Source organism: Scylla paramamosain, chromosome 22, assembly GCF_035594125.1.
Source record: "Scylla paramamosain isolate STU-SP2022 chromosome 22, ASM3559412v1, whole genome shotgun sequence".
NCBI classification, from domain to species: domain Eukaryota; kingdom Metazoa; phylum Arthropoda; class Malacostraca; order Decapoda; family Portunidae; genus Scylla; species Scylla paramamosain.
In genome coordinates, this window is record NC_087172.1 from 18,154,244 (window position 1) to 18,179,929 (window position 25,686).

Genomic DNA, 25,686 nt, shown 5'->3' on the forward strand with positions numbered 1-25,686 from the left:
CACTCACTCACCCGCCTGGTCCCGCCCGGCAGCAGTCGTTCGATAAGTCAGGTTGGAGATACAGTTTTCCCGCGGTCATCTTCCCGGTTATCTGAACAGCAAGAAGAATGCGTGATATCAGTGGAAGCAAATGAGAGTGTTGTGGCTTGATGATAAAGGCATATGAGAGAGGAATGAAGGTCGTGTGTGTGTGTGTGTGTTAGTGGTGTGCACTGCTCGCGGCTTTGTGAGTGCTGGTACAGTGACAGTAAACGCGTAACTCAACGCTGCCAGCTGTCAGTGTCCTTTTTCCAAAGGTCCTGCTCGCTTTATCACACCCGGCCTCGGCTGTCCTCGCCTCCCGCAGCGTGACTCCAGGATTCCCTTCACGACATGGACGTGGAACCGCTGCTCGGGGGCGCCTCTTCAACGCCTGATTACGGTGCGTGTCCAGCCAGCCGTGACAATCATTATCAGTATTTTTTTTTTTTTTTTTTTTTTTGCCTGTGTTATCCCCACTTAAGTTTTGTGTCATCTCATATAGTCTTCCACGATGAAGTGTTAAGTACGTAGTGTGCACTGAAGTTCAGTTTGTATAAAATTCAACGTAATGAAGTCTTTCCTGAAGTATGGTTAGTAATTTGGGCTTCGGTATTTCAGATTTACACCATCATACTTCACAACATCGGGAATGTGGGTTTTGCATACCTTACTGGATTTTAAGGAACTTTATCTGTCAGAGTTTTCGTGGGAAATCAATAGTTTTCGAAATGGACACGGGCACTTTCCCAGAAAACTCCATAGACCCGACCCTGTAAGATAGGTTAGGTTAGTATCCCTGAGGGAGGTCCAGGGGTTAGGTTAGGTTAGATTAGATTAGTATCCCTGGGGTTGGGGGCCAGTGGGTGTAACCCTCAACTTGGTTAGGGGGATAGGGGGATTATGGTGTAAATAAAACAAAAACAAAAAAGTATCTGGGTTTCAATTATTGGTAATTTATCTTAGTTTTACTGCAGTGAAGTGGAAGTTACTGAGTACCGGTACCATTATTATTAGCGTTACCCCATGCTGACACTAGCGGCTGACTGGTTACCAGAGACCACTAGTAGTTGCATCACGATTCTCGTTGCTCAGCTCAAACCCTTGTTACACACCACAGTGCTTCATATATTACGTTACCGCACAGCCGCACTCAGCGTGAGTGGCGGAGTGGAAGAAGGGAGGAGGTAACAGAAAATATTTTCCTTAATTTTGTTGTTCTTGTGAACTGTAAGCCTCAAGGAAACTTAAAACAAGAGATTTAATTAAGCTACTTTGGCGAGTTACTACAAAAAAAAAAAAATCATTTGAGCAATAGATGAGCCACCCCCTGCTGTGTAAATATACTTTATAAGAAAACGAGTCTCGGTATATACTATTCTCGATCCAATATACAAGTTATCAGATACGTGCTGATGTTTGCTCCGTCGGTCTCTTATCCGTGTGTCAGAGTATAGCAGTGTGACGCCTTTAACCAGCGGGAAAATGAGAATGCAGTGTGATGTGACGTCAAGCTTGTAGAGTGGAAAGACATGACGAAATAACAAGACTAGCAGTATGCGGAGAAGAAAATAGTTATGTTGCAGCGAGATCATCGAAGCTTTTGGAAAACGAGAGGAAAGACAAAAAGAGCGACAGATTCCATTATATACTTTACGGCGAATTGTAACGAGGCGAACTATAGTAAAGTGAACACTGTTACTGGGTTCGTTGTCATTCTAACCTCATGAACATACACCAACAATAGTACTGTTTGCTTATCTCATACACCAACAATGGTACTGTTTGCTTATCTGCTAGCTTCCCAGTGTGTGTGTGTGTGTGTGTGTTTGTCTGTCGTGATCACGTGCTGGCCTAGTGACCGTAAGCTTTGTCCTTCCCTTGTATGGCCCCATCTATGCGTTATACTACACATACTTTATACCATACAATCTTTCGCATGCCATACACCGAGCGTGGCTATGATGATGGTGGCGGTGAGGATGATAATGATGGTGAGGATGATGATTATGATGATAGAATAAATAGGAATACGAAGTAGGAAAGAATGTAAGGAGATATAAATAGAAATATAAAGAGGTATACAGCAAGTTTGGCGTGGTGTTGTCGTCATATATATATATAATAGGCACGTGATGTGTTAACTATTGAGACTACCACGTGATCTCTTCCTCCTCTTTCTCCCGTAACCAGTGAAATATTGAACGGTTTGTGAATCACCACCAGAGAGAGAGAGAGAGAGAGAGAGACGCTATCCATATATACATACATACGTACGTAAACAGTACATAAATACATGGATATTGTATAACAAACAAGCTCCTTTGTTTTGAGATATTTACACACACACACACACACACTATCGAAAGTAGAAGTTTGATCCTATACAATATTTTTTTTGTCATGAGATAAGATAAAGTAGAGATGCAGTTTTTGTGTGATCAGTATCAGATAAAGAAAACATTGTGTCGTTAAAAAGGAGAGAGAGAGAGAGAGAGAGAGAGAGAGAGAGAGAGAGAGAGAGAGAGAGAGAGAGGAAGCCCTAATTTAAACCACAATAGAGATACGAGGAAGTGAGCAGCCAGCCGTCCCTTGCATGTTTTTGAATAGGACACACACACACACACACACACACACACACACACACACACACACACACACACTATACATAAAGATATGTTGACATTAAAGTAGCGGATATCACGAGTTTGACCCAATCCTGTGTGTGTGTGTGTGTGTGTGTGTGTGTGTGTCAGTCACAGCGTCTCGTCACCACCCTCACCAGAATGACTCACAGACAGTCTTCCCCTCACATGACTTGCTTTCGCAGCTCCCTTGTCTCGTGAAGAGTGAAACGGCAGCGAGACCTTTAGCTTGCCGTCTCCGAGAAAAGCAGGATGTCAGTTTTTTGTAGATTTGTTACGAGTACCAGTATTTTCTCCATTTTTTTCTTTTGTTTCTTCTACCTTTTCATTTTCTTTTTTTTTTTATCTTTTCTTTTATTAAAGTTCGTATTTTCCCACAGAGTTTGTTTACTTAAGGTGGTGTTACTTACGTAACACCACCTTATTTTTTTCCTGTATTATTACTCGCTATTGCATCCCACCACCCACCCAATACAACACAGTAGGTCAGTTGATCTTACTTTTGTTTATTATTTTATATACTACTTATAATTTTCATTCAGTTTCTGCAATTTTATTGAACACTACATTGCGCACGCATACACAACAGTACAATAGCTCTATTAGTCTTCTAACTACTTACCTTTTTCTTTTCAGTTTCCTTTCTCGTAGTTTTCAATCCATTTTTACATTCCTAGTGAACACACACACACACACACCGCCTTGCTATCAAATTCTACATCAGTCTTTCAACCTCACGCACTAACGGCACACAAACATCCCGAAGTGCTATGAAGCCACTGCATGACCTTTCGGTCATGCTTCACTGACGCCTCACAAGCCTCCTCGGTCTCTTCCCTGCAGGATCTAACGACAACAAGCGGAATGGTGGTTCCAGGAATGCCACCGACGAGGATGACAATGGGGCTATTGTAGAGGCTTCTCCGAAATGGTACCTGAGTGCCTGTCAGATAGCGGTGGTGGTGCTGGCAGTGCTGGCGACTGTGCTGAGTGTGGCTATGCTGGCTGGGGGCTACAAGGCGATTATCAACACAGCCCTTCATGAGGTTAGAGGGATTGATTAACTCTTAATCCGAGCGTCTTCTTGGAACTTATTAGAATTGTTTCTCCAAGTCAGTACCGTATGAAACTAGAGGCTTTTTAAACTGAGGATATTAGTAGAGTGCTTAACTCACTGCTTGTAGGAGGGCAGTCATTGAATTATATTGTCATTAATCATAGTCCAAACAGGAGTAGAGAAATTCCATTTCAGAGGTAAATGTCTCACTGCTGTGATCTGTTTTGTTTGTATGTCGGAGGGCAGCCATTGCCTTGCATGCATTATTTCATCATAGCCCAAGTACGTGATTCCATTGTAGCCCAAGCAAGAATAGAAACACGTCACCGGATTCAGAGTTGACTTTATATTTCGGCTTGTCAGAAATAGTGTGGTGCAAGTTTATAATATAATTTCAGGATATCAGGACAGGACAAAAAATAATGAATTGAAGCTTGGCAGATTTTAAAAAGAAATAGGAAGGAATTGGTTCACAAATAGAGTGGTTCATGAACGAAATAGCCTCAGTAATCATTTTGTTTGTGCCGAGTCATTAAAGAAAAATAGATATATTGATTTGAGGATGATGGGTGGAAATACTAGATGGATATATTTTGTGCATGGATTGTCATGTGTAGGCCTAACGGCTTCAGCTTTATCCCTTTTCTCATGTTCTGTTTCTAGATCACTAACAAAGAAATATTCGAGTTAGCCAAACGTTTCCCTGTATATTTTATTTTTAGTCTGAAATCGTGTAAAGTTTCTCAAATTATTTACTAACTTGTGGCCTGTTTTCGTGAGAAGTCACAGTTAATGATGGACCTTAAATGGATAGGGACTGACAAATTGTTGGCTGAATATAAAATAGATTGACTTAGGTTGTTGGGTAAATTTATATGATATGAATTTTTAAATAGATCGGTGAAGTAGGTAAGCGTCCCCCCCACCCTCTCTCTCTCTGACGCTTGGTACTCGTTCGTGGAGTGAATGTGTATTGTACCCTTAACCCCCACTGTCTCTTACTCCTTTCCCTCCAAGCATTTCCTGTCATGTGGTATTTACTCCATCCCTCCTCCTCCTCCTCCTCCTCCTCCTCCTCCTCCTCCTCCTCCTCCTCCTCCTCCTCCTCCTCCTCCTCCTCCTCCTCCTCCTCCTCCTCCTCCTCCTCCTCCTATTTCTTCTTCGTAATGCCACCACCACCACTTTCACCATGACTACTTTTATTGTTACTTTTATTTTTCGTTAGTCGGGAGGGAAGAAGGGGTAGTGAGGAGAAGGCGAGGGGCAAAATAGTTAAATCTAGAAAGGTAGCTAGCTCAGGGATGGTGAGAAATAGCTTAAGTGTTTACTACACAAACTGTAGAAGTATTCTGAATAAAATAGACTTGCTTAGAGGAATAGCGAGCGTAGAGAAATTTGATATCATTGCTTTAACTGAAACTTGGTTAGATATGTCAGGAAAAGTATTTAATCCAGAGGTTAAGATAGATGGGTATACAATGTCTATAAAGATAGGGAAAACAGGAGAGGAGGAGGCGTCGCGTTATACGTTAGGGACACATTACAGTGTTGTATGAACAATAGAATTAAAACAGATAACAAAGCAGAGTCGATATGGGTAGATATTAAGGAAGGATCGCAGTCAGTAGTACTAGGGGTAGTTTACAGACCACCGACCAGTACAGAAGAAATTAACACCTCACTGTGGCAGGAATTAAATAGAGCAGGCAGGTACAGTCAGGTATGTGTGGTAGGAGATTTTAATTTTAGGAATATCGACTGGAGTCTGATGGTGGGTAACAAGGAAGCAGAGGAATTTCTTAAGGTAATTCAGGATAATTTTTTAAAACAGGTAGTCGTAGAACCCACAAGGGGGAATAATATTCTAGTTTTAATTCTTACTAGCAGGGAGGAAGCAGTCACGCAGGTAGAGGTTGGAGGACAGCTAGGTAACAGTGACCATAGAGAAATTAGGTACAATTTAAAATGGGAAGAAACTGTTAGAAACAAAAACACTAGTAAAATACCTGACTTTAGGAGAGCAGATTTTGAAGAATTAAAAAGGTACCTCCAAGGAGTGGACTGGCAAAGGATGCTGGGTGAGGTCAAGTCAGGGACGGAGTTCAGAGAGATAAGGCAGGATGAGAGAGGTGAGGTGAGGCGTGAGGGTGTAGGACAAGAGGAGGGAAGATGTGTCCGGAAGGGAGGAGGAAAGAGGAAGGGGGGAGATAGGTGTGAGTATGTTGGAATGTCAGGTCATGCTGAAATGAGAGAGGTGAGGTTGAGGCGAGTAGATGAGGGAGTGGAGAGGATGGTAGGGGACGAGATGAGGGGATTAGGTGAAGTAAATGTAGACGAATTGTATAAATATTTTGTAAAGTTCATGCAGGTCAGTTAGCAAATATCCCGTATAGAACAATAAGATCACAAAAAAATGACCCTAAATGGATGACTGCTAGGTTAAAGCATTATATAGGGCGTAAGAGAAGTATATATAAGAGATTAAGGGCAGGTGAAGAAGTTTTAAGGACACAATATAATGAATTAGTTAGAACAGTCAGGAAGTTAACGAGGAAAGCTAAGGACAATTATGAATTAAAGGTAGCAAGCCAGGCGAAGACGGACCCCAAGGGATTTTATCAGGTATACAAGACAGGAATAAGGATACTGTAGGTCCATTAAAGGCAGCAGATGGGGAGCTGGTTAGTTCTGGGGAGGAGATAAGTAAACTTCTGAATGATTATTTTTTAACTGTCTTCACCCAGGAAAACATGCAGGATATGCCAGATAGTGAACAGGTGTTTGGAGCAGATGAGAATGAGAAGCTGACAGATATTTCTATAACTAGGGAGATAGTGGAACAGGAGATAGATAGGCTAAAAAAGTTCAAGTCACCAGGACCTAATGAAATATATCCCAGAGTACTTAAGGAATGTAAAGAGATTATTAGTGAGCCATTAGTTTCTGTCTTTAGGAAATCACTGGAGTCGGGTGAGGTACCAGTAATGTGGAGGCAGGCTAATGTAGTACCCATCTTTAAGAAAGGAGATAAAACTTTAGCGTCTAATTATAGACCTGTCAGCTTAACTTCAGTTGTAGGTAAAATGTTAGAGTCAATAATAGTGAGGAACATTAGGGAACATTTAGACAAACATAACTTGATAAATCAGTCACAGCATGGCTTCACGAAGGGGAAGTCTTGCCTGACAAACTTGTTAAGTTTTTACAGTAAGGTGTACGAGGCAGTAGATAATGGTGATAGTTATGATATCTTATATCTGGACTTTAGTAAAGCATTTGACAAGGTACCCCATCAAAGGCTCCTGAGAAAGGTTAGGGCACACGGGATAGATGGGAAGGTGTTAGGCTGGATTGGGTCATGGCTTGGTAACAGGCGACAGAGAGTGGTAATAAACAGCTCAAAATCCGAGTGGGGTCATGTAATTAGTGGGGTGCCACAGGGATCAGTATTAGGGCCATTGTTATTTCTAATATATATCAATGACTTGGATAGTGGAATTAATAGTGATGTTAGTAAATTTGCGGATGACACAAAGATAGATTAATTAGGTCAGAATCGGATGCCATCGCCTTGCAGGCAGACTTAGATAGAATGAATGAATGGATGGATAGATGGCAAATGCAATTTAATATCAATAAATGCAAAGTGCTTAGCGTAGGTAGAGGAAACCCACACAATAGGTACACATTAGACAACCAAACTCTGGTAGGTACAGGGTACGAGAAAGATTTAGGAGTTATAGTTAGCTCTGAACTCCGTCTAGGGAAACAATGCATAGAAGCCAGAAACAAGGCAAATAGGGTACTAGGATTCATTTTTAGGAGTGTTAAAAGTAGAAGGCCGGAAGTAATATTAAAGTTATACTTGGTGCTGGTCAGACCTCATCTAGACTACGCTGTGCAGTTCTAGTCCCCACATTACAGGAAAGATATAGGTCTATTAGAATCAGTACAGAGGAGAATGACTAAAAGGATACAGGGGATGAGGAGTATTCCTTACGAGGCGAGGTTGAAGCTGTTAAATTTACATTCTTTAGAGAGACGTAGGTTAAGAGGGGACCTGATAGAAGTCTTTAAGTGGTATAAGGGTTATAACAAGGGAGATGTAAGCAAAATTCTTAGGATCAGCAACCAGGGTAGAACAAGAAATAACGGGTTCAAGCTTGAAAAATTTAGGTTTAGGAAGGAGATAGGAAAAAATTGGTTCTCAAATAGAGTGGTAGATGAGTGGAATGGACTCAGTAATCATGTAGTTAGTGCTAGGACACTAGAGAGCTTTAAGAGAAGATTAGACAAGTTTATGGATGGGGATAACAGATGGAAATAGGTAGGTGTGTTTCATACAGGGACTGCCACGTGTAAGCCTGGTCGCTTCTTGCAGCTTCCCTTATTTCTTATGTTCTTATGTTCTTATGTTACCATCAGTGTTGTCACTAATATTATTGTTTCTACACAATCATTATCATTCTTGGGAGGGGTATTTGTCACTACTACTGCTGCTGCTGCTGCTGCTGCTGCTACACTATCACCACGATTTGAGGAAAGAGTGGGTGGGGAGAAAACTTTTTACTACTACTGCTAATACTGCTACTACTACTTGAAATTATGGGGATGGGCTACTACTACTACTACTGCTGCTACTACTACTACTACTACTACTACTACTACTACTACTACTACTACTACTATTGTTAATGCTACTACTATCACTATTACGCCTCCTCCCACAGCAACTGGTCATCAAGGAAGGCTCAAAGGCATACAACATGTGGAAGTCAACTCCTGTCCCTCTGTCGCTGAAACTTTATGTCTTCAACCTGACCAACCCTGAGGACTTCCAGAATGGGTCCAAACCAGTGCTGCAGGAGGTGGGCCCTTATGTCTGGAGGTGGGTGGCACTGATGAAAGAGAAGGAGGGAGAGGTGGGGAAGTGATGGTGGGAAATGTTAGGGGTAACAATAGGATGAAGATAATTTTATAATTGCATATATTTTTTGTTTTGCAGTTCATTGAAATATTAGAAAGATAAAAATAGACCGACAGAATGGAATGTATGTGGCAAGGAAGTGTTAAGTCAGAGGAGGAATGGTAGGCCTGGAGATGGGATGGAAAGGGGGATATGATGGGATAGCTTGTGTTTAGTTTTGCAGGTTATTGAAGTATCCGAAAGATGAGTGGAGACTGATAGGATGTATGAATTAGTTAAGTATGCAGGTAGATATACTTGTTTATCTATGAGTGCTATAACATAGTATGTTTTAGTTGGAATACAGCAGATGGAGATATAATTGCACTTGTGAATAAATCAAGATCATTAATTCCTTGATTATGAAAAATTTAATTATGAAGTTATTAAAATCTAAGTTTACACAATCAAATGAAAGGCGATGCCATGGTAAGGGGTAATTGATTCCTAATGTAACCCTTCTCTTTTTTTAAATGTGAATTACTCTCCTACATAATACCTCAGTTCATGAAAAAAGGATAAGCATTCCCCAAATTTAGGGCACTTCTGGTAATTTTGGATAATCTTTTTGGATAACTTTTGGGACTGGCATCTTCAGTGCCCCCCCACCTCTCTCTCTCTCTCTCTCTCTCTCTCTCTCTCTCTCTCTCTCTCTCTCTCTCTCTCTCTCTCTCTCTCTCTCTCTCTCTCTCTCTCTCTCTCTCTCTCTCTCTCTCTCTCTCTCTCTCTCTCTCTCTCTCTCTCTCTCTCTCTCTCTCTCTCTCTCTCTCTCTCTCTCTCTCTCTCTCTCCTCATTTCTTTACCAGGTTAAAAGTTTCCCCAATAGCATGTAAAAAGAATAACGAGTGAATAAGTGGCCCTCTAATTCCTCACTTGCACAGGGAGTACCACAAGAAGCAAAATGTGACCTTCCACCCCAACGACACTGTGACCTACCTGCAGCAGCGGTGGTGGGTGTGGGACCAGGAGGCTTCAGGGAACTGCTCCCAGGACGACCTCATCATCACCCTCAACACCATCCCTGTGGTAGGTGGTGGTGCTGGTGTTGGTGTTGGTGGGACTGATGGTGACTAGCTGGCTGGTTGGTTGACTGGCTGAGTGATTTGCTAGCTGACTGACTGACTGACTGACTTATAACACACTTTCATCAACATTCTGATCATGTTGATGAATTGTTTAACAGCAGGCCAGAGAGAGAGTAAACAAACTACATATCAACACACATATCCACTTGCATGTAAAAACAGGATGAAGTGAATGTAGTGTAGGGGAGGAAAGTGGAGAGGGAGAGGATAGAGAGGTTGTAATTATACCTTAAATAAAAGGAGATAGCAAGAAATGGGGAGAGCGAGGGAAAACATTACTGAAAGGTTATGAGCATCTCATCATACAACAGAGAGAGGGAGAAGCTTTGCACTCACTACTATTACATAACAAGCAAATTGTTTATATTGAAAACATTGTCTGGTGTCTGTATTCATTGAATGACTGGCTGGCAGGCTGATAAATTTATAAACAGAAGAAACTGTGTGTTTGTGTGTGTGTGTGTGTGTGTGTGCGTGCACGCGCGCTTGCTCATGTGACAGGAAGGGAGGAGTGTATAATGCCTATACCTCTTTTATCTGTTCACCAAAAAGTCTTATACACACACACGCACACGCACGCACGCACGCACGCACATGCACACGCACGCGCGCACACACACACACACACACACACACACACACACACACACACACACACACACACACACACACACACACACACACACACTGACTTGCAAAAATTAACCTCCTTCTGTGTCTCCAGGCTGCAGCGTATGGCATGCGGAACTCCCTCTTCCAGGGCGCCCTTGAGTTTGCCTTCAAGAGTGTGGATGAGCAGCTGACTGTCCACACCACTGCCAGGAAGCTTGTGTTTGATGGAGTGAAGGTGAGGATGTGCTTGATGCTGCTCAGGTGAGGGAGTGTTTGAGTGCAAGTGAGTGTCTGATGTCGTGCAGGTGAGTGTCTGATGTCATGCAGGTGAGAATACAGCTAGTGTGTATTAAGTGTGCTGATTGCCTGGTCACATATTTAAAAGAAAAAAACTACAGAAAAAATATATACATATAACTTATTGTAGCAGATAAAAAAATAATCCATTGCTGGTTTAAGTGAAAGAGAGCAAATAAATAGTTTTACTCTCTTTGGTATGAAAAAAAAAATGTGATACATTAGGGAGAAGGGAGGAAAGAGGAAAAGAGGGAGAATCAGGCCAGGAAAGGAGGTAATGTGTTATAGAGAAGGGAAGGAACAAGAGAGAGAAATAAATTGAAGGAAGGGATTCAGAGAGAGAGAGAGAGAGTGAGTGAGAGTCAGTGAATCTATGATCTAATTCTTTATTTAACCCCTCTGATATATATTTGGTATTTGATTATTTGTACCTGAGCTAAACTTAATCCATTTTATTTCAGTCCTCTGATTCAATTTCTTAAGCTACAGGTTATCCAGTGCTATATTAAACTCCTCTGGTACATACTCATCATTTTGCTTCCCTGATGAAAACCTTATCCCATTTATCCAGGTCCATCTCCCCCACCACTCTCAGCATCCCCTCCTTAACCAGAACATGGTGGTTTCATTGACACATGATACAAATCCTTATTTTGCTCCTTTGATTTAGTTCACCTATGACCGCCCTGATGCAGACCTTTCCCCCCAAACACCCTCTGAACCCACTGCTTGACAAAATCCAGAAAAAAGTTATTGTTTGATTAACTCATATGATCCAAGTTCCTATTTAGCTCCTTTGATTTAGTGCACATGTGATCTAATTCTTTAAATGACTCCCCTGATTCACTTCTTCCTCTGTCCAACCCTTTCAGGACCCCACTGCTTGACTCATTCAGAAGGTGGTTATTTCATTGACTCGTGTGATCCAAGTTCTTATTTTAGCTTTTAATCTCATCTACATGTGATTCAATTCCTTGTATTACCATTCTGATGCACTTCTTTTTGCCCCAACCCCATCAGGACCCTCTGCTTGACTGGGTCCAGGAGAACGTGGTGAACAATAAAGGAAAGTATCACTTCCTGCTTCCATTCTTCAAGGGAACTGCAGTAGCTGAGTTTGAAAAGTTTGCCTGGTTTTATAAGGTGAGGGACAAGTGGCTGGAATATTCCTTGTGGGTGAGAATACTGAAATTTGTATATGTAGGAATGGTAATCAGGGAAAACATTGCATTCTGTATTTATTCTATGTAATTATTGTGATTATTTATTAGAGGAAATACTCCTGGGGATATATTTTAGCCTGATGGAGATCAAGAGAGGAAAGAGGATGGAATAGGAAAAGGGAATGGAGGATCAAAGTGTTTGGGGAGGGAATGAAAGGAGTTTGTGGAGGGGAAGAAGGGTAATGAAAGAAGAGTTTGTGGGAAGAAGAAAGGGAATGAAAGAAGAGTTTGTGGGAAGAGGAAAGGGAATGAAAGAAGAGTTTGTGGGAAGAGGAAAGGGAATGAAAGAAGAGTTTGTAGGAAGAGGAAAGGGAATGAAAGAAGAGTATGTGAAGGGAGGAAAGGGAATAAAAGGGGAGTTAGTGGAGGGAGGAAGGGGAATGAAAGGAGTTTTACAAAGGGGAGGAAGGGGGTTAAGTACAAACCACAAAGTGAACATAGGAAATGGAGGGAGTAAATGAATTGAGATGTGTGTCAATACCAGTAACTTAGATGATTAATTTACCTTATTCACTTGTGTGTGTGTGTGCAGCGTAACCTGTCCCTGACATATGATGGTGAGTTCAACATGATGACTGGGGAAGATACGCTGGACAACCTAGGTAAGTACTGGTGGTTGTTACCTCTGGCACATGGTTACCATAGTGTTACATGTAATACCATAATTTATGATCTCTCATACCTCTAGAGCAAAAGATGACAAAGGAAAGACCGAAAAAATTATGAAGAAAACAAAGGAAAGGCTTAAAAAAAAAATCACGTTACTCATGGCAGTGTCCTCTGGGTGGCTTTGCAGGGAGGATTGACAAATGGAATGGTCGTAACAGCACCAGCTTCTACACGCCTCCCTGCAATGAGGTGACAGGCTCAGCAGGGGAGCTCTTCTCCCCTCACCTCAGCCGAAAGGATCTCATTTTCTTCAGCTCTGATCTCTGCATGTGAGTATTGCCTTGGACAGTGGGAAGGAAAAGAGATGGAGAGGTGTGTACATATACTGCAGTGGAGAGAATCTGACTGTCCTATCTTACCCTTGAATTCCCTGCAGGAGTGCCAAGCTATTCTTCAAGGAGGAGGTGAAGGACTATGGGGGATTGGCTGCTTACCGCTATTGGGGCACCAACCACACCTTCGCCAATGGCACTACTGTCCCTGGCAATGAGTGCTATTGTGTTGGCGAGACATGCGCCCCTATGGGTGAGTCCCCCCAAGGCAGCTTGCACCACCCTTATCTTATTACCAATGAAACACTTCTGCACTGCATCCTCTAGTTTAAGTTATACTGGTTTTTAAGTGTGTTTTTAAGGCTATAGTGACAGATTAACAATACTTCTACATTATTAACAGGGGAAACACTCATGAGAACCCAGCAAATCATCTCAGTGGTCTTTGAAAATAGTCATGATGAGAGAGTAAAGGGTTTCAGAATACAAGCATTACTGTTGAGAGATGAGGCAGATCTTCATCGTTTGCTCATTGGCTGCTGTGCCTATGCAGCTTGATAACAATTAACCTTGGAGTAATTTCAAAAGACCCCTGACAGAAAAAGGAGTGAGCAAGTGGTTCAAACCTTTCAGGGTCTGTAGTGTTATTTTTGCTGCATTAGATTGTCTGGGTCCTCTAAAAATGCAGAATGTTCATACTGGCATTAACAGTCAGGGGATTAAGCAACACATTGCCTTAAGCCTTTCACTGTAATAAACAACAATTTATGACAACAAAATCACAGTACAAGATCTTTAAAACACAACGAGGAAGGAAAATTTTAAAAGAGTAGATTTTTCAAAGTCAAGCCAAATAATGTTTAGAGTTGACTAAGACACAAAGAAATGTCTGAGTGATTCTAGGAAAGATGTTCCAAGTATCAGTGAAAGAATTAAGGACCTTGTCATGTGAGTCACTGTAGCACTTACTCAGAAATGTTTTGAGGTGATTGTCCCTTGTGGGTTGTGAGTGACAGAGTGTATTTGATATAGTCTGATCAATAAACTTAATCTGAATAAGAGAATATACTGATAATGTGTGTGTGTGTGTGTGTGTGTGTGTGTGTGTGTGTGTGTGTGTGTGTGTGTGTGCACTCCCCCAGGTCTCCTCAATGCTGAGTCTTGCCGCATGGGTGCCCCAGCCTTCGTCTCCTTCCCTCACTTCTATGCTGCTGACCCGTTCCTGCTGGAGGGCGTGGAGGGCCTGGCACCGGATAAGAAGAAACATTCCCTCTTCCTGGACATTGTGCCAGTAAGTGTGTGTGTGTGTGTGTGTGTGTTGGGAGGGAGCTTTAGGACAGGAAGCAACAAGAAGCAGGAGGCACAGCTGAGGAAAGTAATCAATATTTTTGCTCTTTTCAAATATCATTACATCCTTTTATACTGTGTGTGTGTGTGTGTGTGACCCTACCTTGCTATGTTGCAGAACTTAGGTGTGCCTGCTACTGTGTCCATCAAGCTGCAAATCAACATCCATGTTACACCTTTCAAAAGTATCAGGTAAGCTTTGCATTTTGACTCAACCTAACCTCACTGTGACCTTGCCCTGCACTCCCACATCTCTGACCCTACCCTTCCTTTGTACCCACAGCCTGCTGGAGCATGTACCAGACGTGTACCTGCCCATGCTATGGTTTGAGGTGCAGGGCGGCATGACACCAAGCATCGCCTCTCAGATGAAGATGCTTGTCTACTTCATGACCTCCAGCGTGCCCAGCGTGGTGGTGTGGTCAGTGATCATCTGCCTGGCGGTGTTGACAGTGTTAGTGGTGGTGGTGGTCGCCTGGAGAAGGAATAGTAGCTACAACCTGGCGACTTTGTTAATAAATGAGTGAGTGAACCATGCATTGTGTTGTTGCATAATAGTGACCATGTCTTGTTCTGCTGCCACTGTCTTCTCTTCCTACTTTTCTTGTCTGTTCTCCTCTTTTTCCTTTCTTTCTACTACAGTTACTACAATAACTTCAATTACAGCTTCTGGTTTCACCACTGCCATTATTTTCTTCTCCTCCTCCTCCTCCTCCTCCTCCTCCTCCGCTTTGGGTGTGTGAGAGAGAGAGAGAGAGAGAGAGAGAGAGAGAGAGAGAGAGAGAGAGAGAGAGAGAGAGAGAGAGAGAGAGAGAGCTTAGCACCTGAGGGTCTGGTGGTGGCAGATAGCACAGTCGCCCGGCAGTTGGAGGTTCTATTGTGATCTCTGGACAGTGCCTGCTTTTCTGGTGAGACTCCCTTGCTGTGTGTGTGTGTGTGTGTGTGTGTGTGTGTGTGTGTGTGTGTGTGTGTGTGAAGAAAATTAATATAGACAGACAAACAGACATGACACCATACTGTCGTCATAATAACGCTGTAAACTATCACTGAATATTAGTTATTATATTCTAAAGACATTTTTACAAGTTTATGTTAAGCTTCATGATTCACCAGATATTGTGATATATAAAGGCTGTGCTACTTGTACTACTTTTATTGCATCTTTCTTTGGTCTGGGCTTCGAAATGCGCACGTTTGGTGTTGGGAAAATAGTATGGTTATATGCGTGTACTTGTTATAGGCTACATCTAATTTACTTTTTTTGGTGATGCTGATTTTCAGTCATGTTTTCACGTAATTGCTAACTAGATTTTTGTCATAATAACTAGATGAACACAGAAGGAGGTTCCATGCTTCACTTGAGCATTCATGAGATTCACAATTCGACACTTCTAATGGAATTTGAGAATGTTTTGTGGCAAGTTCATGTTAAAAGATAATTCAAATAGCTCTGTATCTGCAGTTTTCTATGTCAAAGTTAAAATGCTAAAAAAAAAAAAATTACAGGTGGTACAAGGAATACTACAGTAAGGGTGATGTAGTAACAATCCCTAGAATTAGTAATGAGGATGGAAGTAATGGGTTCAAGCTTAATACAATGGCATTAATAAAATAAAAAAAAAGTTTTCAAATAATAAGACATTTATGGAGTGGGGATGGTAGATCAACATATGAAGGTTGGAGTAGTTTCTACAAGAAGTGACACGCGCAGGCCTGCTGCCTTACTGCAGCTCCCTTTATGTTCTGGTGAGGGTTACAAGTCCATGCCAAACACCACATCATACACCGCCTCCTCCTCGCGCTTCACGGTGGCCTTGATTTTGGCCCGCAAGCTGCTAGATTCCATCCGTTTGGTGTCCTCAGAGTCCACGAGGCACGCTAGGCTATCCATGCCCCAGGTGACGCGGCCGAGGCGAAGGCCTGGGAAGTCCCCGATGTCCCTCACAACCACTGACAGTGAGGAACGCCCACTGGAGGCGTGATCCACTATCAAGTCTCCTCGCTTCAAGCCATTCTCAATCTCCGGCAGCCCTTGTCCATCTCCCACTACCTTCACGTCAGTAAAAGTCACTTTCACGACAGTGGAGGTTGCGGAGGGACCGAGAGGCATGGAGAAGGCCGTGATGCGAGTCTTGCACAACCCGCTCGTCATCTGCTGCTCCATCAGGGTGATAGCATCCATGGGGGGGCGGTGGTTGGCCTTGGACAGCATATCTGGAGACTTTGCGGCGATACTGCGACGTTGCTGCAGACAGTTACGGGCGTGGTCGCCAACAGGTACCACCACCAGGGTCAGGTCCACATCCCGTGGGCCCCCCACGTGCATGAAGTACCTGTCACAACACAGCATGAACAACAGCCCTGCAGTACACTCACCCACACTACAACACCGCATGAACACCAGCCCTGCAGCACACCCACCCACACCACAATACAGCATGAACAGCAGCCCTGCAGCACACCCACGCCACAACACAACATGAACAGTGGCCCTGCAGCACACCCACCCTCATTACAACACAGCATGAACAGAGGTCCTGCAGCCCATCTACTCACACCACAACACAGCATGAACAGCATACCCCACCCACACCACAACATAACTGAAACACAGCACAGCGAGCCGCCACCGCTCACCTGATGTCCGGATTGAGGATGATGTACGGGACCAGGTTGGAGAGAACCATCTGACGGGCGTTGTGGGGGAAGGGCTGGTCCGTGCCGCCTGTACTTGACCCTCCACCATAAGGGCTGCCACTCCGCTTCTGTGGGTGAACAAGACACCAGCAGTGGCAACAATCAGGCACACACCATTATTAAGAGTTCCACTTCAATTTTTATGAACCTCACCCATGCCTCACCCTCACTCAATTGTAACTACTTCTACAACAGCCTACAAAGTTTCAGCTCCCCACCATCGACTCTGCTCTTCTTCACTTCCACTCTCCACCACAACAGCTTTCCATTACTGAAGCATTACTGCTCATAAAGAAGCAATGATATGCCCAGCAGTTTCTGTCCGTCGTTCGTAATCACTAATGTTTCTAAATCTCATCACGGCTACATTTAACATGCTCTGCTGTGGGTTAATGGGGATTTCAAGACTGTTTCCAATATGATTTGAGAAGAATATTGCATCATAATGAGGAAGGAACATTCTTGAGAACCTGACTAATGCTGTGTAGCCTTTGAAAATAATCATGGAAGATCAGGATGTTGAAGAATACGACCCCTACTGTCTTTCTTTCCCTACCCTTGTCCCTTGTCTTACCCGAGCTTCCTGCACCGGTGACGGAATCTTCAGGGCCCTCTCACTACCGCCTGGTTTGAGCTGACCGTCTTTACTGTGCGAGGAGGAGGTCTGAGGTGTGGACGCCCTCAGATAAGGCTGCAGGAGGTGACTAAGTTGTATCCACGGCGTTGGCATCACCCAACTCCCCAGCCTGTCGAGGGAGTTGCGACGTAAGCCATGGGAGAGAATGTAAGGATGCGGGAAGTCATGGATAGATGAAGGTAACAGAAAGAAAGCATGCTCAGAGGAATGGAGTCGATGACTGGATAAAGAAAGATAATGGAGAAGAGGAGATAAAGACATACAATGGAGACAAAGATAGTTACGGAGGAGAAAGAGATGAGAACAAAATCGTCGGAGAGAGAGTTATAAATGTACAACTTTAGAGACAGAGATACTCTTGATGAAGAAAGACAAAACAAAGAGAGATTAGAAAAAATAGTGAAAGACAATAAAAGGGGAGACAAAACGGTGCAATCTAAAGGAAGGGGGAGGACGAGAAGGAGGAGGATGACACACCGGACCTTATTCTGAAGCACTTCTACGCCACACCCCGACAACTTTCAAAACTCTAGTTGAAGTTACTCGAATTGTTAAGGCGTGTTTCTATGGTTCTACAGACAGATTAACAAACTTTATATTATTAACTGGGAAAGCCCTCTTGACAACCCGGCAAATAATCTCTTTGGCCTTGGAAAACCGTCGTGATGAGAGAGCAAAGCGTTTCTGAATGCGGGCCACTGACCTGAGTTGCACCGTGTCTGAGGGGAAGCACATATTGGCAAGGAGGGCGCAGCGCGAGGCTAGAAACACCAGGTCGCCCCACTTGTCCTGCCGCGCCTCCCACTGACTCACACACTCTCGGATCTGGTGCAGGTTCGTCCACGTCGTCACCATCTGCTCCGCCTCCTTCACCACCGCCGCCAGGTACTTCCCCTCCTCCAGACGCTTCCCCATCGCCCCCATGTCCACATCCCGGTGCTGAGGGCGTGTAGGAAGCGAGGCATGAGTTGAGTCTATTAACATTAACGTGTAACTCTCTCTCTCTCTCTCTCTCTCTCTCTCTCTCTCTCTCTCTCTCTCTCTCTCTCTCTCTCTCTCTCTCTCTCTCTCTCATTGGTTTTCAATAGGTTTATTTTATTATTAACTCCACTGATAATTTCATAATTTCCTTTTTCCTTTGCTCGTAATCCTTAAAACTTTCTTTTCCTGAAATTTTACCTACTCTCATCAAATTATGAAAACACTGCCTTGCTCAGTATTAGACTACTTGTTCAAGTATCATATCTTTTCTTGGTCCCTACTTACCTTTGTGTCTCTCAGTACATTGCATAGTTCCTTTATTTATGCACACCTTAATCGCATTACAGCCAGCATACGGCGTTCCTCACAAGCAATGCAATGGGGCGTGGGTTCTTATTCTTAACGCTTTCAGTGCTCGTCAATCTTTCCCATAATCATCTACAACTTTTAAAAGACTTATTTTTTTTCGTTTTACAATCTCTAAAATATAAATCATGTACTTTAGCAAAGATGACTTATTAATTTTTTCTTTGTGACCATCCAGACCATTAATTACGGTGACCTCAATGTTAACAAAAAAAAAAAAAAAAGTGAATTCCCTTCATCCCTTTTCACCAACTTTGGATAATCCTTTTGACTCTGTTCTCTAGGGACTGGCACCTCACTGGGCAATTTTTCTACCTTTTAAAAGCCTCCCTTTCTGCGCCACTCACCTGAAGCGTAAACTTGCGGTAAATTTCCGTGAGGGAGGCGTGCATGGTGTCTAAGATAGTGTAGTGGCGCAGCATGGTCACCGCCTCAGAGCGCAGCGTGGCCAGGGAGTCCAGGGTGTCAAGGACCTTGTGGTTTTCGCCTTGAGAGTGAGCCACCACCGTGCAGTCCCGACACACTACCACGCGACACTTGACGCAGTAGAAGTGCAACAGAGCGCCGTGTGAGGCTGTCAGGGAGGGAGGAGAGTCAGGCCCGCGGGAGTGGAGGAAGGCCAGGAGTGTAGGAATGAAGGAAGGCCAAGGATGCAGGAATGAAGGAATAAGGCGTGAGAATGATGGTCAGTTTAGGAAGAAGGAAAGAAAAGGAAGTATCGGTTGTAAGGGGAAGGCTGGAGAGGAAGCAAGGTCAATATTGGTGGAGGAAACAGAGTATAGTGGAGGAAAGGGTGGAAAACGCTGTATAGAACAAGAGTGGGGACCAGAAAGTAACTGTGGCAAGCGTTAGAGGAAAGACGGGAGCATCATTGGTGGGGAGAAGAATGAGGGCAGGGCCAACATATCTGCAGGGATGAAGACACTCACGACACGTTTCCTGAGCCTTGTCGAGGGACCCTAAGGGAAGGGTCTCCTGGTCCTTGTGCCGGGGTTTTCTGGAAGGCCTAGTGGCTTCCGATGCGGTGTCTGGGAACATAACCAACACAAGTAGATAGAATAATAATAAAGATTGGCCCGTACTCTGAAACACTTCTCTCTCACCACGACTATTTTCAAAGGCAACAGAGATGATTAGTCGGGTATCCAAAAGTGTTTCTCTTGTTAATAAAGTAGAAATCCTGTTAATCTGTCACTAGAACCGTATAGTTATCGGATCCCTGTAACTTCAACTACTTTTTTTTTTTTTTAGTAGTCGGGGTGCGGTGCAGATGTGTTTCAGAATATGATCCTCTAACCTGTTTCACCGACTCTGCCTTAGTAAGTCTGCCACCTGAGGACTCCTGTGTGTAAACCTGGAGTGTTTGGAAAAACGCGACAAACCAATAATATATTTCTAGCAAATCCCTTACTTGGCTGCAAGGTACTAAATTACTGTGGGTCTCAAAGGCCGTGTTACGTCGTTTCTCGGGAATAACTATCTAACAAACTGATGAATTTGTATTATAATTTGAATACGAATACGAATAAACTAAGGCAAACTAAAGTTATATTTCTACCAGAACCCTTACTTAATTCTAAGGACAGGGTATAGAGCAGGTGAGTCAAGTGGGTGGGGCATTAAGACTAAATGTTGAGGGGTTTTAACCAGTCACAGGAAAACAACATCCTTCATCAGGCGGCAGGCGACACGCACATCGCTACTATGGAGCAGGTGAGGGCAGGTCATTTGGTACTGAGGCGGAAGACATTACTCAGGTGATAAGGGCCCCAAGTCTGATGATCATCAGGCTAGATATGTGGTATGAGGCCGCGCACATTTGTTACCCAACCTCAAAATAGTGAAGGTGTAGTGTGTTTTATACATGCAAAAGTCAGCGCACACACACACACACACACACACACACACACACACACACACACACACACACACACGTCATCTGAGAGAGAGAGAGAGAGAGAGAGAGAGAGAGAGAGAGAGAGAGAGAGAGAGAGAGAGAGAACCTACCGCCACTATAACCACTATAACTACTATTACTACTATCACTATAACTACTATAACCACTATAAATACCGCATCCCATGACGACCTGTTGCCCCTACTACCCAGCTCCAGTACCATTAGCTGGCACGGCGTCTATGAAAGGTATCAAATAGGCACACTACATACTCTTTCTCTCTCTCTCTCTCTCTCTCTCTCTCTCTCTCTCTCTCTCTCTCTCTCTTGCGTCGCCATTGAACCATACATCTACCAATAAAACAAACCCGTAGGACTTAGACGTCAGACTTAAAAGATCATGGACTGGTAGAAACTTAGCAGCAGGTGGGTTCTGAAATTCCTGTGGCTCAAACATCCGGTGGCCTTTATTGTCTAAGGCCTATGTAGCCTCATGAGCAGCTGACTTGAGGCCCTTATGACCTGAGTATCTGCCGTTTCACTCTCAAATGAATAAACCAGCAAGAGTGGCAGAGGTTTTACTGCTGCCGACTGATTGACAACTAGAAATAATCTGGTAGCTCGCAAAGGAACAGAAATACACTAAATTTGCCGCACGTTTCAAGACAAGGCAAGCAGACGCAGACTAACGAACCAGCAAGTGAAAGCCCAGGACGGTCACTGTTCCAGAATGTTATGGGAGAGGAGGATGTTTAAATATTTGAATGTTTTTTTTTTTTTTCCCCTCTTATGGTGTACAGAATCTTAATTGTGAGTTTACTATTCTGTTTGTTTTTTTATTATTTTATTGTGATTTTTTACCATTTTCAACCAGTTTTTCTTTTTTTTTTTTGGAAGGATTTTGCCAGTGAACCATAGTAGTAGTAGTAGTAGTAGTAGTAGTCGTTGCTGTTGTTGTCCTTGATCTCATCCCGATAACTTTGAGCTAACTATTGGAAGTTACTGGAATTTTCAAGATTGTTTTTATGATTCTAATGATACTTTATTAACATCAAATCCGTGTTATCAAAGAAACAAGACGCCTATAAGACCCCAAGTAATCACCTCTGTGGCTTCTGAGAACAGTCTTGATAACAGAACAAAGCCTTTAAGAGTACGTGCTTAAGATGACTAAATAACTGTGACATTCTTAGTAAAACAATAGGAAAAGAGTGGCAAGACAACATGATGAAGCGTGAGCATGAAGACGGAAAGAAGTGATAAACAAGACGCCATTAACTGAGCGAAAGGAGGTAAAAACGAAAACATGAGTAAATAATATGAAACACCGGGAAAAAAAAAGTGCCGTGACAAACAAAATGGCGGAGGATAAGGGAAGCCAAATCAGAATTAAGCACTAACCATTCTGCTTCGGCTCCTCGACTGGTGCTGGTGGCGCTGGTGCTAGTTCCAGTGGTGCTGATGCTGGTGGTGGTAGTCGTCGTGGTAGTGGTGGTGCTGGTGACGATGGTGGTGATGATGGTGGTGGCGATGGTGGTGGTAGCAATGATGGCGGCTCCTCCTTACCCGTTTTCTTTGTAGGATGGTGTTTGGACTTGGAGGCTGAAATATAGACACGTGGTAGACTCGAGTGGCACTCCAACTCGTGATGTTACTGGTGTGCAAGGAGTTTACCACTGAGCCACTGCGGTCTGGATGCAAAGAGGTGGTGGGAGTGAAGGAAGCACCATAGGAGAAAAGGAAGGATGAAAGGAGGGTAGGAGGAGTGATGAGATGAGAGAGCGGAGAAATGGAGTAAAATAGGAGGAGGAGGAGGAGGTGGTGGTGATGATGGTGGTGGTGGTGGATAAAGATAATGATGGGAGCGAGTAAAAAGAGGAGGGGAAGACGAAAAGGAAGACGACGAAGAGAATGAAAAGAAGGAAGAAAACGGGGAAGAGGAGGAGGCGGAGGAGATAACACACACACACACACACACAAAAGAACAGTACACTCACGCAGCATGATGTAGTCTTCGTCACCACTACTGCTGGAGTTGGTGGCTGAGGGTTTCTGCATGGCGGCAAACTAACATCTACACACACACACGCAGACACACGCACTGCCTCGACAAAGCGCCTTCCTTTCTCCCAGTGTCAAAATCACACAACTCTCCTCGTCTGTTACGATTCACTGGCTCACACCTTTCGTATTTCAATTATGGTGCTAAATTTCACAGGCTCTCTCTCTCTCTCTCTCTCTCTCTCTCTCTCTCTCTCTCTCTCGTGGCAGTACCAGTAATCAACACCAGGCACTACTCTCCTTCGCCCTGGCACCTCTGACACACTGATGCCGCTCCTGGCTCAACGAATGCCGATAACAGCTTCCTCCTTACCAGGTTTTGTAACGTTATCTGCCCTCAAACCGTGGCTCGAGGGAAGAATAGAAGGAAGGAAGGAAGGAGGGAACGAAGAAGCGCCATCTTGTGTAGGGAGAAAAGAAGGAAAAAAAATAAAGATGAAGGTGGAGTTTTATGTGAAGAAGAAGGAGGAGGAGGAGGAGGAGGAGACCTGTGTGGAAATTACAGCATGGAAAGTTTGTCACGGATTGACATTTCGTTATCTCTCTCTCTCTCTCTCTCTCTCTCTCTCTCTCTCTCTCTCTCTCTCTCTCTCTCTCTCTCTCTCTCTCACACACACACACACACACACACACACATCCGCCCCCCACTCCTACTCACAATGTTTGCATCCTATCTCCCCCTATCTCCCCATCACCCCTGACATCCTCTCACTTATTCCTGCCCTTTAATATCCTCTGCGTCATCCTCTGCCACTTAACGCCTTCCTTCACTCCTTCCTCACGTATAGACACTCCCCCTGGTCTCCCCATTGAAGTACATCCCTATCGCGTCTCGTGTGAGTGAAGGAGGAGCGCCAGAGGAGTTTCGTTCTTGAGACTATATTCTGAAACACTTCTGCGCCGCACCTCCACTACATTAAAAAACCTCTAGCTGAAGTCACACGAGTTTTTAAGAGTGTTTTCTCGGTTCTAGTAACAGATTAATAAGATTTCTACATTACTAACAAGAGAAACATACTTGAGAACCCAGGTAATCATCTCTGTGGCCTTTGAAAATAGTCGTAGTAAGAGAGCGAAGAGTTGTTTACACGTAGTTCACGTGTTCTTTTTTTTTCCTTTACTTTGCTAGACAACTTATCTCCACAATCACCTACAACTTTCTAGACATTTATTTTCGTAGTACAGTTTCGTAAATGTTTTCGTAGCTGAGAAAAGACAAAATAAACCTTCTGTTCATTTTTTTTTTTTTTTTTCGTGCGTCCATGCAAACATTCCTTATTAGTGCTGTGAATGTTGACAGAGGATGACAACAGCGGCAGAAGGGTTAAGAGACAAGAGAATGAAGGAAAGAGACACTCAAACTTTACTCACCATCCTTGCGATGAAGAAACGGCGCCTTCTTTGACATGATGGAGGAGACGATCTTGGCAGCATCCTTGTATCTGAAGCTACTGTATCTCTCCCGGTCTTTCTTCTCCCCTTGATCCTTGGTGTGAGGGTGTAGGAGACCCGTCACCTCCTTCGCGGGGCTTCTAGAGAGCCGGTGATGTCTCTCGTGCGTCACCTCGAGGTTACTCTCAAGAATGTTGGTCATGGAGGCGCTTCTTTTCGCACTCAGCTTGTCCTGGTCACTGATTTTTTTGTACCGGACGGGGTCCTCTCTGCTCTTCCTCTTGTCCTCGTTGTTGCTGTTCCTCTTGGACACGCGGAATCTCGGGGGCTTGGCCGGGGGTACCTTCTTAGCATGGTCGCTGCTTTCTATTGGGTTTATACAGCTTCTACAAGCCTGAGAGTTCTTGGACACCTCACCAATAGCGGTGTCTGTCTTGTTGCGTCGCTCGAACTCCGCAGACCACGCGTGCTTTCCATCACGAACGTCTCCCTTCTCGCTGCACTTTTCCTTGACACGCATGGTCACTTTCTTGGGCAGAGTAGCACTAGTGTCACTCTCACCGTCTGAGCTGGACGACCCGGTGGTGCTGTAGGTGAGGTGACTGTATATGCTGCCGAGTCGAGATATCTTTGGCGGATACACGAATCTCATGGGCACATCCTCGTCATCATAGCCTCCTGACTGAGGAGAGGACAGGATCTCCGTCGATGGTCCATCGTTCGTTGTGTAGTAGGATTCGGGCAAGGAGTCTGGCGTAAGGCAGGGTGGGTGGCTCGCAGGGCGCGGCTGGGGAGGGCAGGGGGCGTTCTCCAGGGAATAGAAAACTTCTTCATCTACAACTGAAGAACAACTGCACTCACTTTCCCTGGTTACCTTGTTATTCATCTGCTTCTTTCCTTCCTCCTCCTCTTTATCCTCTTCCTTCCTTGTCTCTATGAGTTTTTTTTCCTTCCCGGTCCCGTCATCCCACTCCTCCTTTTTCTCCATTCTCTCCTCATCTCTTTTCTCATCTTTCTTCTTTGTCTCCTCGTCTTCTTTATCTTTCTCACTCCTTCCTATCTCCTCCACCTCCAATTTTTCCTGTTCATTCGTCTTCTCCTCATCCAGGGCTTCAGTTTCCTCCTGAATCGAAGGATACCTGTCATAAACAATCAATTAAAGATTGTCACTTGTTATTAATTGGTGTATCTGGTAGAAAAAAAAAATTCACAATTATTCACTGTTTTTTTTTTTTAAGCTTACTTCTTTTCTATTATTATTTTTTTTTTACCTAACGGGCATGTACGAAAATTTTCCTCTCTCTCTCTCTCTCTCTCTCTCTCTCTCTCTCTCTCTCTCTCTCTCTCTCTCTCTCTCTCTCTCTCTCTCTCTCTCTCTCTCTCTCTCTCTCTCTCTCTCTCTCTCTCTCTCTCTCTCTCTCTCTCTCTCTCTCTCTCTCTCTCACCTGTAACATTCACCGCGATT

At 43.8% G+C, this 25,686-nt stretch overlaps 2 protein-coding genes across 6 annotated transcripts in view; one reads left to right on the forward strand and one right to left on the reverse strand.

The window, feature by feature from the left end:
* LOC135111712 (protein croquemort-like) lies at nucleotides 1–15,334 on the forward strand. 4 transcript variants are annotated; one of them, XM_064025336.1, is made up of 12 exons: nucleotides 2–421; nucleotides 3,507–3,709; nucleotides 8,451–8,608; nucleotides 9,568–9,712; nucleotides 10,496–10,618; nucleotides 11,701–11,823; nucleotides 12,436–12,505; nucleotides 12,700–12,841; nucleotides 12,949–13,097; nucleotides 13,987–14,135; nucleotides 14,310–14,383; nucleotides 14,475–15,334. In XM_064025336.1, exons 1-12 carry the CDS (start codon nucleotides 373–375, stop codon nucleotides 14,716–14,718), a joined length of 1,629 nt encoding a protein of 542 aa, XP_063881406.1. In that variant the 5' UTR covers nucleotides 2–372; the 3' UTR covers nucleotides 14,719–15,334. The 4 variants fall into 4 exon arrangements, with proteins under 4 accessions (XP_063881409.1, XP_063881406.1, XP_063881407.1 ...); XM_064025337.1 differs by lacking the exon at nucleotides 2–421 and adding an exon at nucleotides 531–611; XM_064025338.1 differs by lacking the exon at nucleotides 2–421 and adding an exon at nucleotides 1,140–1,205.
* The window catches only part of LOC135111711 (uncharacterized), a 12,752-nt gene continuing 2,395 nt past the window's right edge, over nucleotides 15,330–25,686 (reverse strand). For both annotated transcript variants that reach the window (XM_064025333.1, XM_064025334.1), the window contains 9 exons: nucleotides 25,667–25,686; nucleotides 24,201–25,360; nucleotides 22,170–22,370; nucleotides 19,802–19,900; nucleotides 19,220–19,446; nucleotides 18,229–18,464; nucleotides 17,463–17,634; nucleotides 16,829–16,956; nucleotides 15,330–16,524 (listed from right to left, as the gene is read on the reverse strand). The exon at nucleotides 25,667–25,686 is cut by the window's right edge and continues 136 nt beyond it. In XM_064025333.1, the coding sequence (XP_063881403.1) occupies nucleotides 15,945–16,524; nucleotides 16,829–16,956; nucleotides 17,463–17,634; nucleotides 18,229–18,464; nucleotides 19,220–19,446; nucleotides 19,802–19,900; nucleotides 22,170–22,370; nucleotides 24,201–25,360; nucleotides 25,667–25,686 (2,823 nt within the window). In that variant the 3' untranslated portion in view covers nucleotides 15,330–15,944. The remainder of the gene's footprint in view (nucleotides 16,525–16,828; nucleotides 16,957–17,462; nucleotides 17,635–18,228; nucleotides 18,465–19,219; nucleotides 19,447–19,801; nucleotides 19,901–22,169; nucleotides 22,371–24,200; nucleotides 25,361–25,666) is intronic.